This window comes from Spea bombifrons, chromosome 6 (assembly GCF_027358695.1).
Source record: "Spea bombifrons isolate aSpeBom1 chromosome 6, aSpeBom1.2.pri, whole genome shotgun sequence".
NCBI lineage: Eukaryota > Metazoa > Chordata > Amphibia > Anura > Pelobatidae > Spea > Spea bombifrons.
In genome coordinates, this window is record NC_071092.1 from 16,341,298 (window position 1) to 16,359,770 (window position 18,473).

The 18,473-nt window shown below is 41.0% G+C and overlaps 1 protein-coding gene across 4 annotated transcripts in view; it reads left to right on the plus strand.

The window, feature by feature from the left end:
* LOC128499735 (myomegalin-like) overlaps positions 1-18,473 on the plus strand; it is an 88,888-nt gene that overhangs the window by 1,748 nt on the left and 68,667 nt on the right. For all 4 annotated transcript variants that reach the window (XR_008354803.1, XM_053468629.1, XM_053468626.1 and 1 more), the window contains exons 2-5: positions 423-539; positions 6,173-6,668; positions 8,837-9,072; positions 10,088-10,139. Coding sequence is in view for 3 of the 4 variants with exons in the window: in XM_053468629.1 (XP_053324604.1) it covers positions 423-539; positions 6,173-6,668; positions 8,837-9,072; positions 10,088-10,139 (901 nt within the window). In the remaining variant the exon portion in view is untranslated. The remainder of the gene's footprint in view (positions 1-422; positions 540-6,172; positions 6,669-8,836; positions 9,073-10,087; positions 10,140-18,473) is intronic.

Consider the following 18,473-nt stretch of genomic DNA (forward strand, 5'->3'; position numbering starts at 1 on the left):
ATCTCAATCCAATAGAGCACCTTTGGGATGTGGTGGAACGTGAGATTTGCATCATTGATGTGCAGCCGACAACTCTGCAGCAACCGCGTGATGCCATCATGTCCATATAGACCAAAATCTCTGAGGAATGTTTCCAGCACCTTGTAGAAAGTATGCCACCAAGAACAAAGGCAGTTTTGAAGGCAAAAGGCGGTCCTAGCAAGATGTACCTAATAAAGTGACCAGTGAGTGTATACTCTTTAGTGTAACCACCAGTGTCCCACATGGAAAATAACTGGTCATCCCATCCTAGTAATAATGCACTTCCTGTACCTATTCATCTTTCTTCCATACAGAAGAACTCTCAGTGAGGTTTAGATTTAGACTTTGACTAGGTCATTCCAAAAGAAAACCAAAAGAAAACCTTTATTTTCATTTCACAGATGACCCCCTAATAGAACAGGATAACAAACATGTGCAAGTTGATCTTCAAGACCTTGGCTATGAGACCTGCGGTAGGAGTGAATATGAAGTTGATAGGGAAGAAACCACCAGTCCAGGTACACTGTGGCACTGTACATTTTTTAATTAACCTTTTTGTCACCAGCTAAGTTAAGTAATGTGATATTTTAAATAAGGAGGCAACTGGTGTACACCAAGTTTTTTTCAAAGTACAGTAGACATATTTGTATAAAGTGACTCTTTGCACTAACTTGCTTCATAATCAACAGTGGATTATATTTAATTTAATTCCAGGAAAATGTAATGTAGTTTACTACTTAAGCAGTGATATAAAGTATATTAGGATTTATAATATATGTGTACATCAGGGGTTATCCAAGCTCGAGCACTGTCATTTCAGTTAAGATTTTTTTTAAACTACTTGTGTTCAGGTAATGATACACCGACGTCCTGGTCAGTTTGTTGCTATTGAGGCCTGCAATTGTGCACCACTGGGTTTGTATGAATATATACTTTAGAATATTATGTAACCCCTTCATTACCCTATGTCATGCCCCATCTAGGCTGCGGAGCTGCATAGCTCTGGTTTTCCCTTTTTCGTTACAATCCGTTCCTGGATTTCCTTGTGCTCTGTTCTGTGCTTCTGATTCCTTGATTCAGGTTCTGCTCTTTGCTTTAGCTCTGTTTCCTTTATAAGGTGTGCCCCACCTGTTTGTTATGTTTGTCTCAGTCTGCAGTCTAAGGCTAGGTTTCCACTTGGGTTTTTTTCCTGCGTTATTTTCTTGATGAAAAACGCCAGGAAAACTGCCACTGCATTTTCCTGCGTTTTGGTGTTTTTTCTGGAGTTTTTTCTGGCGTTTTAGCCTTTCTGTGGAAATTGCTTTTTTGACCTTAGGCAGTTTTTCCAGCCTTTACAAGTTAGAAGTTTCACCCAGCTAAAAGGGATTATGATAAATGGCAAGTATCTGCCCCCTCCTGATGTCATTTCCTTGGTAGAGTTCTACTTATACAAGCCCCAGCGGACCCTTTTGTCTCTTTTCTGTGGTTTGTAAGGCATGCTTTATTCCGAATGTCTGCTCCTCTAGGCAGATTGGCCCCAAATGATGGTGCAAATTGTTTGCTGTTGCTTTTGGCATGCAGGATCCAGTTGATGCGTCGGGTATGTTTGTTTGTAATGGCATGTTTGTTCCAAATGGTGTAAAATTCAAATTCAATATGAACTTTGTTTTGTGTGAAACTGTTTGTTTCCAGCCTATTTCTCGTAGGACACACAGATACTGGGTCCATCCTCTGCATTGTAACTGTGGAAAAAAACTCCATAAAAAACGCCAAGGCGAAACCCACATGGCTTTTTAATGGCGTTTTTTCTCTCCCATAGACTTCTATTGGAGAAAAACACCAAGATTTCCTTGCAAAAAACGCCAGAGTGTCAACATGCTGCGATTTTGAAAAACTGCCACAGAGCCCAAAAAAGCAGTAAAACGCCAAAGAGGACTGAGAAAATGCCATATCCACCTGGTGTTTTTCTGTTTGGTGTTTTTTCAGTCCTCTTGCAGTGGCAGTTTTCCTGGCGTTTTTCATCAAGAAAATAAAGCAGGACAAAAACCCAAGTGGAAACCTAGCCTAGAATTTTCACCCAGCTAAAAAGGATTAGGATAAATGGCAAGTATCTGACTGGTTTTGACTGATCAATTTGCTAGGTCCACATCTCATTTGATGCACAGCAGAATTTCCAATATTTCAATTTAACCCCATAAAACTATATATTTTCAAAAACTAGGGAATCTGGTTAAGGGCATATTGACCTGTGCCACGCAGCTAATTCCACATCAGCACTTTCCAAACTTGGTGTAAGAAAATATTTTCACATCCACTTTGCAGTGGATATGTGGAAGAATACAGCAATACCCCGCATAAGTCATGTTTCTCAGACACTGTGGAGTCAAAACTGGAACATGTGCATTTCAGTTTTGCCAACTTGGAATTTTGACAGATCAGTTTACTGGGCCCGTATCTTATTTGAGACACAGTAGAGGTCCCAAATATCAATGTAACCCCATAAAATGATATATTCTCTGAAAGCACACCCCTTTAGTTACCTTTCTAGGTGGCCCACAGGAACCACAAATCTAATCTAAATCTAAAAATAGAATTAGTGAACATTAGGTTTTTGTTCTACCTTTTCTCATTCCATGCACATTTTGGGATAGATGCTTCATATTGGGTTACCTGACATAAAATAAGAAAACATTTCTCCTGAGAACGTAGATACCACATATTTGTGGTGTGTCAGGATTACAGTCACAGGAGACCACCAAATCTGAGAGTGCAAAGAGATTTCAACTTTGTTACAGTTGAACCAGGAAGGTGCACCACATACTTTTGGGGGTAATACTATACATTCCCTTAAGCCATATCACCTAAGTCCTTCAGAGACAGCCCACTTACCTTTTCATGTGGCCCACCACAAGCACAAATCTAATGGGAAAACAGATTTTAGTATTTTTTCCTTTACTTTTTGTGATGTCAGGCACATTTTGGAACGAATGCTGCATGCCGGGATATCTATAACAAGAAACAAAACACAAAAAATAACCCACCCTTCTCCTGAGCACGTAGATACCACATTTGTGTGGTATGTAAGCATTACACGGTCACAAGACACAGCCAAATCATGAGAGTGAACCAGACACACCTCATGCTTTTGGGGGTGAAACTACACGTAAACAACAAAACTTTCGGTTTAGTAAAAAAATACCTAGTTAGGTTAGGGGTTAGCTGATAGCATAAGGAGTAACAGTAGGATTCTGCTGGTGCATAGTTAAAGGTACGGTTAGATGTTAGGTTAGAGTACTATGGTCACATAGCATTTTATTAGGTTAAGTATATAACATGGTGCCCGGTGCTTGGCTAATAGCAAAGTAACAATAATCTGAAAGTAGTAAAGCCAGCACTCACGGTCTTCAATAGTGCTTCATTTTTATTTGCAAGACGCTAAAATGTCCCTCTGAATCCTCACAAAATTAGTTAAATCCCCTCCAAGTTTATCAATTCAGGTGTCCTGATTTCAGAAATACCTAATTTATATATATTTTCCATAGTTTCCCAGCACTTATAGGGATCATACTATAAGGTGTACATTATTCGTAGAATTTTTATGCTCATGGCTTAACGGCTTTGGGGGTTGTGAACAGGGACAGGAGGTTTATACTGGGTAGATGTTGCGTTAGGGCAATGGGATGTAAGGGTTTTTTTCTTTTTTCATTATTATTATCTTTTTTTATATATAGTTTTTAGGGCTGCAACTAACGATTATTTTAATAATCGATTAGTTGGCCGATTATTTTTTCGATTAATCGGATAAAAAAAATGAATGTAAATTTTTCATTTATTTAAAATAATTTACTAAACAAATGATGTTAAATACAAACAGCAGAATAAAAAAACTTTGATAATACATTTCTTGTCTTTATTTCCCAACCAGCCCCCCAATATATGCACATTTGAGCCCAGGCTTGCCACGCTGCCTCCCAGACATGCCATGCTGCCCCCCACATATGCCACGCTGCCTACCACAGCACTCCACGCTGCCTCCCACATCTGCCACTCCACGCTGCCTCCCACATCTGCCACTCCACGCTGCCTCCCACATATGCCACTCCACGCTGCCTCCCACATATGCCACTCCACGCTGCCTCCCACATCTGCCACGCCACGCTGCCTCCCACATCTGCCACTCCACTCTACCCCCCACATGCCACTGTGCCTGATACGCCTTATACCCCCTGAAACACCACTCCATCCTCCCCAGACATGCCACCCTGCCCTCCCCACATATGCCACGCCATGCTGCCTCCCACATCTGCCACTCCACAATGCCTCCCACATATGCCACGCTGCCTCCCACATCTGCCACTCCACGCTGCCTCCCACATCTGCCACTGTGCCTGATACGCCTCATATCCCCTGATACCCCACTCCATCCTCCCCAGACATGCCACCCTGCCTCCCAGACATGCCACTTCTCTACCCCCAGATATGCCTTATACACCCTGATACACCACTCCGTCCTCCCCAGACATGCCACACTGCCCTCCCCACATATGCCTTATATACTGTATATGCCTTATACCCCCAGATATGTCACTTCACTGCCCCCAGGATTTAGATTCCCCTAAATTAACCCTAAACTCCCCATTAACCATAACTGCCCCTAAATTAACCCTTAACACCCCCTTAACCACAGCATCCCCTAAATTAACCCTAAACACACCATTAACCACAGCTGCTCCTAAATTAACCCTAAACACCCTATTAACATAACTGCCCCTAAATTAACCCTAAACACCCAATTAACCATAACTGCCCCTAAATTAACCCTAAACACCCCACTAACCATAACTGCCCCTAAATTAACCCCCACCTCCCCTAACTTTCAGTAGCCCAAATATATATATATATATATTACATACATATATATACACATTATATATATATATATATATATATATATATATATATATATATACACACACACATACACATTATATATATATATATATATATATATATATATATATACACACACACACACACATACACATTATATATATATATATATATATATATACATACACACATACACATTATATATATATATATATATATATATATATACACACATACACATTATATATATATATATACACACATACACATTATATATATATATATATATATACACACATACACATTATATATATATATATATATATATATATATGTACATATACTTACAGTTAGATGAGTGTCACAGCCATGTGGATCTGGCCTGGAGAAGGAAGGGGCGGGGCCAGTTGTCACAGTGATTACAGGGAGGGGGAGTAAGTAGGAGCTGCTGCTGTGAGACGGTGAGTCAGACTAAACGGATTATATAATGAGGGAGATTTTTCAGAGCGTTGGCTCTGAAAAAACCCTCATTTTATAATCGATAATAATCGATTCAACTAATCGATAATGAAATTCGTTGCCAACGAATTTCATTATCGATTATTATCGATTTTATCGATTAGTTGTTGCAGCCCTAATAGTTTTTGTATTTTTTTATATATTTTAAAAAAAAATGGATGGAGGTCCTCTTAGGGACCTCTTGAACATGTCATTAATGCCAGTCATGTCACAATGACATCACTTAGCTCACTTTATTGTTTTTTTAAATTATTATTTATTGTATTATTTTAGTGATTTTATTTTTTTTAATTCACTATCCATTTTTTTAATCCGTTTCGTTTTTCAGCATGGGAGGAGGGTGAGAAACATAGCTTCTCACTCTCCTCCCTGCGATCCCCCTGCACTGATCACACCCGCGATCTGCATTTACAAATGTAACAGTTTTCCGGCTTTCGTGCCGGAAGCTGTTACATCAGATCGGGCAGCAGAAAGCCGGCAATGCTGTCTTCTGCTGTCAGGGGGGAGTCCAGGCTGTCAAACGAGAGCCTGATCTCCCGTGCAACAGCAGGGATGTGTCCCTGCCGCTGCAAGAAGGGCAGGATGTACCAGTACGTCCATAGGGGACTGAATGGGTTAAGAAGAGATGAAACAGAGATGGGATGCATCTAAGTATTCTTGCATAGGGCCCCTAACCATAAAAGTTGGTGCTGTCCCCATTTCCAAGACTAATGATGTATACTCCTAATATATATCCTTTATTGTATTTCAATGTTTCTTTTAGAATATGAAGAGCAGGATGGCATATTCAGTGAAACTAGTCTCATGGAAGAGTTGACATCTTCACATAAAGGCTTGCCAGCCTTGGTTGCTAGTTCACCCATGAACATCAGCAGTTTTTTGCAGAATGATTGGACAGCTGATTGGGAAAAATCAGAAGATGTAATAGTTCTCCAGCAGCATGTGAAAGACCTCAAATCACAGTTGCAGAAATCACAAAAGTTTATCAGAAACCTTCAATGTCAAGCTTGTTCATTCTTGGGTTCTTGCAACTGTGCTGCCACTCAATTCCACCTGAAACACAGTGGTTCATTCCATGGTTCTACATCGCATAACATCACTGATGAAGATGATGGTTGGCAGTCAGATACAATGGGGGCTTACTCTATAAAAGACTTGGAGCAGCTTGTAAAACGGGTGTCCATGTTGGAAGCTCAGCTTTATCAATCAAAAAGAGATGGAGGAGTTCAGGGGCAGATCAAATCCGCTAATTGGCCTGGGTAAGCAACTGTTTATGTTGAAATATATTTAAGTATTGCAAACTTTAAAATTTAAAATATACAGTTTGTCTTGTTTTGGCCATGGAAGTAGGTGGCAATAAATTACATTTAAAACTTCCTTTTTTAGAAGGTGCCAAAAATTGTTTTGGTAAGTGTAGCTTTTATACTATTGTTTGTGTTTCTCTCTCAATCTAAGTTTGTGAATATTTCAAATACCTCCTTAGTTTCTACAGTCCAGTTTCTCTGTACACAAGATTTCTCAATGATTATCAGTTTGATAAAGTAAAGATTGTGACAAATGGATTAAACAGGATGCTCACTATGATTTTTGTCAGCGCTGTGTAAAAGATTAAATATAAAGTCATGTGAGTTTCTGGAACTTCCCTTTTGAAAATGTGTAGTCAATACAAATTATCTTAACCTTATGAAATGTATTTGCCTAAATAATCTGCAGTGGTCAAAAAGAAATGTATGTATTTCCTTAATTGACATGCATTTCTGAAAGACAAATTTTAATTCAGGCTCATTAAAGGTGAAGTGTCTTACTGCAACATTAAAGACATGAAAACAAAACACATGAGGAGGAACAAAACCAAAATATCATCCCTAAGGGCACAGCAATCACCTATAATTAACAATAGCTGTTTATAGTATATATTGTATTGGCCAGATTATAGGCTGCCCTTAATAGTTTGCTGCTATTTTAAGCAAAAATGTATTTTTAAAGAAAAAAATCCCATTACGTGGAATGGTAAAACAGTACTTTACCTAATGAATAGGAATACATGTATTTTAACATTTTTGGTATCTATTATGCAGATAGTCCTGCTTTTGACAAGATATGTTATATACAACAGAAATTTGGAAAACCAATAGCCATTTTAAGGTCCCTCCCCCCCCTTAATTCATATATTACTTATAGATATGCCACTCTGCCCCCAGATATGCCACTCTACCCTCTAGACTTACCAATACATCCCCAGACTTGTCCCCCTTGCTGTAGACTCCCTGGTGTCTAGTGGGGGCAGCCAGCGGACGTCTGCGCGATAGGCGTAGACAACCTCTGCTGCTGCCCGCTACTTCCATCATAGAAGCCCCTGTGTAAGTGTCGGCAGCAACAGAGTGTCGGCTGCCAGAGAGGAGGATACAGGGCCCCTGCAGCACTGTGGGGGATCCTCCTCTCTGGCAGCCGGAGACATCTGGGCGATGTGCTTAAACAACCTCCACTTCTGGCCGGTACTTCCCCCCGGGTGGAAATTTCCCGGCAGCAGCGGGAGGTTTTCTGCATCGTGCAGACATCTGCCAGCTGCCAGAGAGAAGGATCCAGGTCCCCTGCAGGGCAACAGGCTAAATAAAAAAAAAAAAAAAAAAACTGCATGTCCCAGGTGTCGGGCGATACGAATTGCGCATCCCTGACCTAAAGCCAGATTGTAAGCCACACCCCACTTTAAAGACTTATGCTAATATTTAATAATGAACCACAATTTTGACAAAAAGCATCTAACCATACAACAAAGAATAGAGTTAAATTATGTAAAGATGAATACCAAGTGACGTTATGATATATCGATTTTTTACCGCCAGAGGTAAAGTATATAATTATATACTTTACCTCTGGCGGTAAAAAATCGATTTACAATAACAAAATTACAGACAGTCAACAATTATATTCTACATGTGTACTTAAAGTTAGAGAGGATCTAGATTCCAGGTTGATATATAAGACTTTAAAGTAATCTTTCAGTAGTTGTTTTCTAATTTTAGTTACAATACTAGGCACTAGTCATAGCTTCTTAGCACTCAACTAGCCTAAGAGGGAAGAGCAGCTTCCTATTTCCTAATTTTTCTCTGGCTTCCACAGCTCCCTTAGCTTCTGCCAGACTGCTTCCTTCCCCTCCTTCCAGTCTGTACTTCTCCCCCCCTCTTCCTGGAGTTCCTGATATCCCATGGTTCCTGGTGTAGCCCACATGGCTTTTCATGTAGGCAGACATTATCCATAGTCTTAGATAAGAAACAGTTGTACACATCAACACTCACTCTCTAGTACTGCCTGGTGGTTGAGGTAATGCACTTCATAATATGCATATAGCTCCTCAGGACATATCGGTAATTGCCTAGGACTGGATAGCTAAAATCTTATTATTGAAGAAGCCTATCTTTGTTTTCAGGAAATATGACTCGTTAATTCAGGCTCAAGCCAGAGAGCTTTCCTTGCTGCGCCAAAAGCTGAAAGAAGGTCGGAGTGTTGGACACATTCTCTGTCAGCATCTTGGTGACACTGTCAAATCATTTGAAGAGCTTCTTCGTGCTAATGACATAGATTATTACATGGGGCAAAGTTTCAGGGAGCAGCTAGCTCAAGGGAGCCAGTTAGCTGACCGACTGAACAGCAAGCTAAATAGTAGTAAGTGGTACCTGTTTATTGTTGTAAAAATTAGGATATACTGAATTGGGGATATTGCTCCAGTAAAACTATTTGACATATACTGTAGTTAGGATAGTAGCTGCCACTGGATGATACCAATCCCAATAATCAAAATAAACAAATTATAAGATGCCAACCAATACTCAAGGGAACATGCTAGAATAAATATTTCATATATGGACATTTCCACCTGACCAGTACAATTTACTGACTTGCATGATGTAGTGATACCAATATTTTTATTTAAATTTAAAGCAGAGTTTAATGGAAATATAGAGGAGCAAATAGGGATGCATGACCTGACTCCTCGGCAAAACTTGCAGTGCTGAGCACGAGTATTGCTAAAGCTGCAGATAGAGGCTTAGCTAAACCCCACAGAGCCTGGTGCGAAAATTGCCCACCAAACAATATGTCCCACAGTGCCATCTTTGTCCCAATGTATATTCTACATGTGTACTTAACGTTAATCAGCCTGCCTGTGCCAGCTTCTTAGTGGCCTCAAACAGCTTTTATGTGCCATCTTTAGCCCGGAACAGCATGTCAGTGCCTCAAATAGCTTGTTTGTGCAAAACATCTTCCAGATGTTACCCTAGGTGGATGTGTTTATATATTATATAGACAACCTTGCTGTATTGAAATGATTTATTGAAATGGGTATTTTCAAAGAATAGAAGTTTAGCGTGTTGCAGCTTTTGGAATAGGTGAATATATATATAAATTAGTGAAGTCTTCTTTTCTTTAAAAATGTGTACTGGGCGGGTGTTATAATTAAAAGTAAAGTCACCATGCAAAATGCAGCCAAACTGTCTAGGGAAATTTAATGGCACTAGCAGCGTACATACTTATTGTCTTTTCATCTAATATTGGTTACACACAGACCTCAGCATGCATTAGTGTGTAGCTCAGTCTGTGTCTTGTCCTACATATGAATTTCTTGTTGCTTAAAAAAATTAATGCTGCATATTTTTTTTTTTAACTGTTTGCATTTTTTCAGAAGAGCATGTGGAAGCTGATGATAAATCTAGACACGAATTGCTGGCAATCAGGTAAATCTAATATAGCATGTTTTCCTCATACTTCATTAAAGAAAATCAATTTCATTAAAAATATTGAACATATATGTACATAAATGTAAAAATGTATATATATGTGTGTGTGTGTGTATGCAGTGTCTCCTAGACATAAACATCTGCATCATGTACATTTAAAAACCCCTTTCAGCAATAGTTGCTAATTTTTTAAAAAAGATTCCAAGGACACTTTGCAGCACAGCAACTACTTCATTGAAAAATTGCCACACCTACAAGTCCCGCCCACTCTACCCAACCTGCATAATTGGCATAATTTGGTTTGCCCTGTTTATTATGGTACAGATTATATCACACAGACATACCCAGATACTCAAAATAACATAAGAAGTCATGCACACTAACATATCCACACACACATACTAACATACCCAAAGACACACATATTTTCACTAACATTTCCAGACATATAAACACGCTAACATAAACAGCACACACACTGTCACTAACATATTCAGACACACAAACATACCCACAGACATTCTCAAACACTAACATACCCAGACACAATCATAGACAAAATGATATACACACACACACTAATACACCCGCAGACACGTTTACACACACACACACATACACAGACTTTCACATATCCAGACAAACACTAACATACCTAAAGACACATTGTGACATACTAACATACCCAGACAAACACACTAACATATCCAAAGACATATGGGCGTCTCCTCAGACCTTGCAGGGCGTGCAGTCCCTCTCTCTCTCCCAGGGGCATAACGTTTAATTTCTGGGGCGCCCTGTTGGTGCACATCCATACTTCACTGCTCCTCGACTACCTTCTCCCTCTTCAGTTCACGTAAGCACTCCCTGCCACAATGCTCTGCGAGCAGCAGTTGTACAGAATGGGATCGGGAGGCTCATTCATCCTCTCTCAAACAAAACTTTCTCTTCTGAACCTCCATCATCACCCCTACAAACCTCATCAATCCTTCAAAACCCCTTCCTCCCTCCACTCAAACTCCCCTCTTCCTACTCCATGCTGTGTCAGACTTGCTACATCATCATTCTGTTTTTTCTGTATATTAACTATAATATTACACTATGATGTGTGTGTGAATAGAGGGGAAGGGAGCATGACAAAAAAAATTACATGAAGGAACAGGGAAGACAGATGATGAAGAAAGAATGAGTATGGAGCAGGAAGGAGGAAGTTTGAAGCAGCAAGGAGGGCAGATGATGTAGGAAGTCTGACACAGCATGGAGCAAGGAAGACATGCTGTGCCTGACACAGCATAGTGCAGGGTAGACATAGGAAGCCTGGCACAGCATTGGGCAGGGGGGGCAGATCATGTAGGAAGTTTGACACAGCATGACAGATGAGGGAGACGGGAGGACAGGGGAGGAATGATGAAGCAAGGACCAAAGGGGCGTGTGGATGGAGCAGGAAGGAGGGAGTTTCAGGGGAGGGAATGGAGGATGGATGTAATAAAATGGACACATGTATGCTAGTGGAACATCCATGATTCAATTAATCAAAGGACTTCAGTGAGTGTTCTACAGAGCCTGTGCAGGAGAAAATATATTGCAGGAGAAAATATATAAGAAGTAAAGTAAAATTATCTACCATGTATGTAAGTAGGCTGCTCAAACACCTGCAACAACTTTTATAACGCTTAAAAGTGAAAAAAAAAACCAGGTGAAACCAAACAGAACTTGAGAGCCCTCAATGTGAATAAACACATAAAAGTACTTAAATTGTAAATAGCTTACAGAAAGGAATGTATATGGAAGGGGAGAAAAATAAAATACACAATAGTGCTCTCTGTAATATAGAAACTTAAAGTTCAAAAAAGTGAGAGCACTAACATTGTCCATGGTGGACATTTACTTGGGTCTGTGGTGGACATTTTATTGATGTGCTCCAGACATTCAAAAACCTTGCCACGGACACTGGTGTCCTTCTGTGGATACTTTGGCAATCTCTGATTATTAATGCATTTATATATAAAAAATATATATATAGCATCATATGATTACTATAAAAACAATGGTGCCCAGAAAAAAAACAATATGTAGACATGTAATCTCTCATTCGTATATATCCATTTACGAGCATATATCCATATTGAGCAGTTTGGCCAGTAAACACCTTCCTCGTCGAAATGTGAAGAATGTATCTGAGACATAATATCTGTTCGGAGATCAGATGGAATAACTACTTGCTCACCTTTGAATAGAACAGCATCCTGTACACTCAGTTCATCCCTTATGTGAAAAAATAGTGAAGTCTCTATAGGCACCAGTTCCTTTACATGAGGCCATCCCCTCAACACAGTTTTGCTTCATGCCTTTTAAAGTCTTGTCTTTATCTGTGTTTTGTTGTATAGCAAAACATCTATAATTATAATGGTAGGTTCATTTGAATAGTGAGAGACATAATACCAACAAAACAAATCCAGAATAACTAATTTCAAATAAGTCATAAATTGATTTGTATTTTACTCAGTGAGATAAGTATTTGATCCTCTATTAATCAGCAAGATGTCTGGCTCCTAGGTATCTTTTTTACAGGCAACAAGCTGAGATTAGGAGTACTCTCTTAAAGGGACTGTTCCTAATCTCAGTTTGCTATCTGTATAAAAGACACCTGTCCACAGAAGCAATCAATCAAGCAGATTTCAAACTCTCCACCATGCCCAAGACCAAAGAGCTGTCCAAGGATGTCAGGGACAAGATTGTAGATCTACACAAGGCTGGAATGGGCTACAAGACCATCGCCAAACATCCTCCGATGCTGCCGTAGGAAGGTTTCTATGACAACGCATCCTCCCTGTTGCAGACAAAAGCCAACAAGAAGAGGAATGCGATCCAGGGTTGCTATGGTGACGTCTTTGATGGTGACATCATAGTCACGCCAAATTCAAAGTTATTTAAACCCTGACCTCCCTGCGCCCTGTTTTTTCCCTATACCTCAGCGTTTGTTTGCTATTTCTGACTAGCCGTGTACGGGAATTCAATGATTCTTGCAGCCTGCGTCAAGCTCTGCTTGGAGACCTGGATTTTGGATTTAACCCTTTGTTACCTCGCCTGACTTTTAACGTGCTAGTTGTTTCCTTCCTACTCTGTTTTCCGGCTCGTGGCACTTAGGGATGCAGTGGAAATTTATATGGGTGCAAAGTGGGTGCAATGGAAAGTATTTTTTTCATTATGGGTGGAGTGGAAATTTGTATGGGTGCAAAGTGTGTGCAATGGCAAATATTTTTTTCCATTATGGGTGCAGTGAAAATTTATATGGGTGCAAAGGCAAGTTTCTTTTTAATTATAGGTGCAGTGGACATTTATGGGGCAAAGTGGGTGCAATGGCAAGTCATATTTTTCCAGTATGGGTGCAGTGGAAATCTATGTGGATGCAATGGCAAATGGGTGGACATTTATATGTGGGCAAAGTGGGTGGAATGGCAACTAATTTATTTTTCATTATGGGTGCAGTGGAAAATTATACGGGTGCAAAGGGTGCAATGGCAAGTATTTTTTTTAAATTATGATTCCTGTGGAAATGTATGTGGGTGCAATGGCAAGTCATTTTTTTCATTATGGGTGCAGTGGAAATTTATATGGGTGCAAAGTGGTAAAACACTGTAGATACTGTTCGAGACTTTGATTCACCCTTTCGGTCTGTCCATTGGTCTGTGGATATTTACCAGAGGACAAGGCTTGCTTGATCCTCAATCCGTTGCAGAAGGATCTCCAGAATTTAAACGGAAATTGTGGGCCTCGGTCAGTTAGTAGAACCCTCTGTAACCGAACAGTCTCTCTTATGAAAACCTTGGCTGTCTCTACTGCGGTAGGGAGTTGACTGAGAGGAATAAAATGTGCCATCTTTGTCAACTTATCAACTACTGTCATTATGGTGTTATGTCCATTAAATGTTGGTAGTTCTACTATAAAATCCATAGTGACTACGGACCATGGAGACCGTGGAGTGGGAATGAGTTGTAATAGACCCTGTGGAATTTGGTGTGAGGCTTTATTTCGGGCACAGGTTTGGCATAAATTTACATAGTCTCTCACAGTGAATACCATTCAAGGCCACCAAAAACTATGGCAAAGTAAGCACAGGGTACCTGAGATACTTGGGTGACCTGCTAAAGGAGCATCATAACAGATATGGAGAGTGTCACACAGGAAAGGAAGGTGGTATTTCCAGACAATCTTGATGATAGAAAAGACCCTCTCGTTTCACCATGTTCTGTACAGTTGGACAATGAGCTAAGAAAGTCTTTCTTGGTGACCTGAAAGTGTGTGGAAGGTATCACTGGTTGTATTGGGTCTGGGTCATCAGGGTTGTTCGAGAATTGACGGGATAGGGCATCTGCCTTCCCATTCTTTCTTACTGGTCTGTACGTAATATGAAAGTTAAATTGGGTAAAAAAGAGAGCCCATCTGGCCTAACAAGGACATTTAGCTCTTTGTAAATACTCACGGTTACGTTGGTCAGTGAAAAAAAGAAAAGTATGTTGTGCCCCTTTCCAGGTGGTGTCTCCATTCATCTAGTGCACATTTAATTGCTAACAGTTTACGATCTCCCACATAATAGTTCCTTTCAGGCGGTGTCAAGTTATGGGAATAGCATGCCACAGGGCGAAGCAAAGCTTTACATCCTTGTCACCCACTGCCACTGTAGAGGTGTCCACCTCTACTACAAAGGGTAAATCTGTATTAGGATGTACCAATATAGGAGCAGAAGTGAATCTCTGTTTTAGTGTAGAAAAGGCGTCTTTCAGAAAACTTGATGTGTTTTGACGTGAGGGGGAGAACAATCCTAGAAAAGCTGCGGATTAAAAGTCTATACAAATTTGCAAGTCTGAGAAAACTTTGTATCTCTTTCCGAGAACGTGGTCGGGGCCATTTTTGGATAGCCGCAACCTTGGTCTTGTTCATTTCGACACATTTTGAAGATACACAGAACCCAAGAAAGTTAATCTGGGCTGATTCAAGTTGGCATCTTTCTAATTTTGCAAATAAATGATGAGCTTGTAGACGGGTAAAGACCTGACATACATGACAACGGTGTTCTTGGTGGGTGGATGAGAAGATCAACATGTAATCTAGATAGACCACCATGAATGTGTCCAATAAATCCCGGAATATATAATTAACAAAATTATGAAAAGTTGCTGGTATTTGCATTGCAAAATCCGTAAATACGTAAAGCATGATTAAATATTCAAAAATGACCATACCGAGTAAGGAAAGCTGTTTTCCATTCATGTCCTTCTCTGACTCAGATCAAATTATAAGCACCTTAAAGATCCAATTTTGCAAAAACAGTGTTTAAACAATTAGGGGATGAGTGGGAGTGGATATCATTTTTGTTATAGCATTAAGTTCTCTATAGTCAATGCAGGGACGTATTCCTCCCTCCTTCTTACCCACAAAAAAGATCCCTGCCCCTGTTGGTGAAGTAGAGGGGCAAATTAATCTCTTGGCCAGATGTTCATCTAGGTATTCCCTCAAGACCTTAAGTTCGGGGTCTGATAAGGGATATATATACGACCATATGGGATTTTAGCTTCAGGTAGGAGAATCAAACGGACTGTGTGGAGGAAGAGAGTCAATCCCTTTTTCATCGAATACGTCTTTATATTCCAGGTAGGTGGATGGTAATCCAGATATAGACGGTAATATGTTAGGTTTGGATGCCTCGAGGGTCGAGTGAGCTGTACCCAGGCAATGCGAGACACAAAAAGGAGATGGAAATGTAAGGCCTTTGAATGTGAGGATCATGTTTTTTTTAGTCACAATAATCACAGGATTAATGGTAATAAGTGGAGAGTCTCCCACTGTGCATGAGAGGCAGATGGTTCTCTACAGGTCCCCCTTGCACCCCAACCCCGCCTAACCAGAGACCTCAGCTCTATTAACCTTCAGGACTTCTCAATCAATTTACTCCCTCTCCTCTCTCCAATCTCAAACATGTCATGCCCTAACAACGCTACCTCTGTCTATAACGCTACTCTCTTATCTGCTCTTGAGCATGTAGCACCAGCTACTACTCGCTCCTCATGGCGTTCACATTTCCAACCCTGGCACACGACTGTAACCCGACACCTACGACGATGTTCCCGCACTGCTGAACGTAGTTGGCGAAAGTCTAATTCCATGTCTGAATTTCTGCACTATAAATTTATGCTACGTTCCTACTATGCTCTTAATCTTGCTAAAGAAACCTATTTCACCTCCCTCATCTCCTCCCTGTCCCACAACCCTAAACGAATCTTTAATACTTTCAATTCCCTGCTTCGACCGATCCCTACTACCCCTTCCACTAACCTTAATGCATCTGACTTTGCCACATTCTTCCATTATAAAATTCAAATTCAGAGACGTATCTGCACAGTCACTTCCCTCTGACTACGCACCCCCCTTCCCACTGACCTCTTCTCCCCTCACTGCATTAACTCACTGAAGAGGATGTACATGCTCTTCTTCTTTCCTCTTGTCCAACCACATGCCCACTTTGACCCCATCCCTTCCCATCTCACCCGGTCTCTTTCATCTACCCTTATCCCTACTCTAACTCACATCTTCAACCTCTCCCTCACTACTGGATCTGTCCCATCGTCCTTCAAGCATGCTACCATTACTCCTATCTTGAAAAAGAGTAATGGTAGCATGCTTGAAGGACGATGGGACAGATCCAGTAGTGAGGGAGAGGTTGAAGATGTGAGTTAGAGTAGGGACAACTCCCATCCAACTACCAACTATCGTTTCATCTCTCTGCTTCCTTTCACCTCCAAGCTTCTTGAAATAATTGTTTATATACAACTAACTAAGTTTCTAGACTTCTACTTCCTGCTTGACCCTCTTCAATCTGGTTTTCGCCCTCGACACTCTACTGAGACCGCCCTTACTAGAGTAACTAATGACTTACTCACTGCTAAATCCAAGGGCCACTACTCCATGCTAATCCTACTGGACCTTTCTGCTGCTTTTGACACGGTGGACCACCCTCTTCTCCTTCAAAAGCTTTATGATCTTGGCCTCTGTGATACTGCTCTCTCATGGCTCATTTCCTACCTCTCTGATCGTACCTTCAGTGTCTGTCTCCAGTAACACTTCCCCTCCCCTCCCTCTCTCAGTTGGGGTACCCCAAGGCTCAGTTTTAGGACCCCTTCTGTTCTCTCTTTACACTTCCTCCCTTGGCAAACTGATCTCATCCTTTGGCTTTCAATACCACCTGTACGCTGATGGCACCCAGATCTGTTAGTCAATTTGTTATGTTACATACTACTTGTTATGTCCTGTCTACCCATTGTACAGCACTACGGAATTTGATGGAGCTATATAAAACAATAAATTATAATTATAATATAGGTGATCCACTTAAAGTTTGAATAAAAACATCAAGTTTCTTGGCACTGGTAGGAATACCATGTAATTTTACTACTGGCTCGCAGGTTGAGGTGATGAGGCCCCCACTGTAAGCATAGAGGAGTAGACAGATGAGTAGACATCTCAGACAAAATAGAAGAGTGTAACGCTTCCCCATGCGCTGGCTGGACTTGTTTATACTTTGCCTTCTTTATTTCCTGTTTCCAGCCACTAGTGGCCGCCCTTGCTATTCAGAGCCTCTCAGACTAATTATCAGGTCCAGCTGCAGTTGATCTCATGATCAAATCAGTCTTTATAAACCTGCCCAGCCCTGCAGTCTGGGCCTTGACATTGTAATGTTTGAGGACTACCTGTTTGGTTCCTGATTTGTTCCAGTACCTTGCCGTGTTCCAGTACCTTGCCGTGTTCCAGTACCTTGCCGTGTTCCAGTACCTTGCCGTGCTCCAGTACCTTGCCTTGCTCCAGTACCTTGCCTTGCTCCAGTACCTTGCCTTGCTCCAGTACCTTGCCTTGCTCCAGTACCTTGCCTTGCTCCAGTACCTTGCCTTGCTCCAGTACCTTGCCTTGCTCCAGTACCTTGCCTTGCTCCAGTACCTTGCCTTGCTCCAGTACCTTGCCTTGCTCCAGTACCTTGCCTTGCTCCAGTACCTTGCCTTGCTCCAGTACCTTGCCTTGCTCCAGTACCTTGCCTTGCTCCAGTACCTTGCCTTGCTCCAGTACCTTGCCTTGTTCCAGTACCTTGCCTTGTTCCAGTACCTTGCCTTGTTCCAGTACCTTGCCTTGTTCCAGTACCTTGCCTTGTTCCAGTACCTTGCCTTGTTCCAGTACCTGCCTTGTTCCAGTACCTGCCGTGTTCCTGAGTTGCGGCCTGCGCCCCACTAAGTGGACTCCCAAGAGGAGTGCCCTGCATCGCGACTCCCGGGATGACTGCCAACT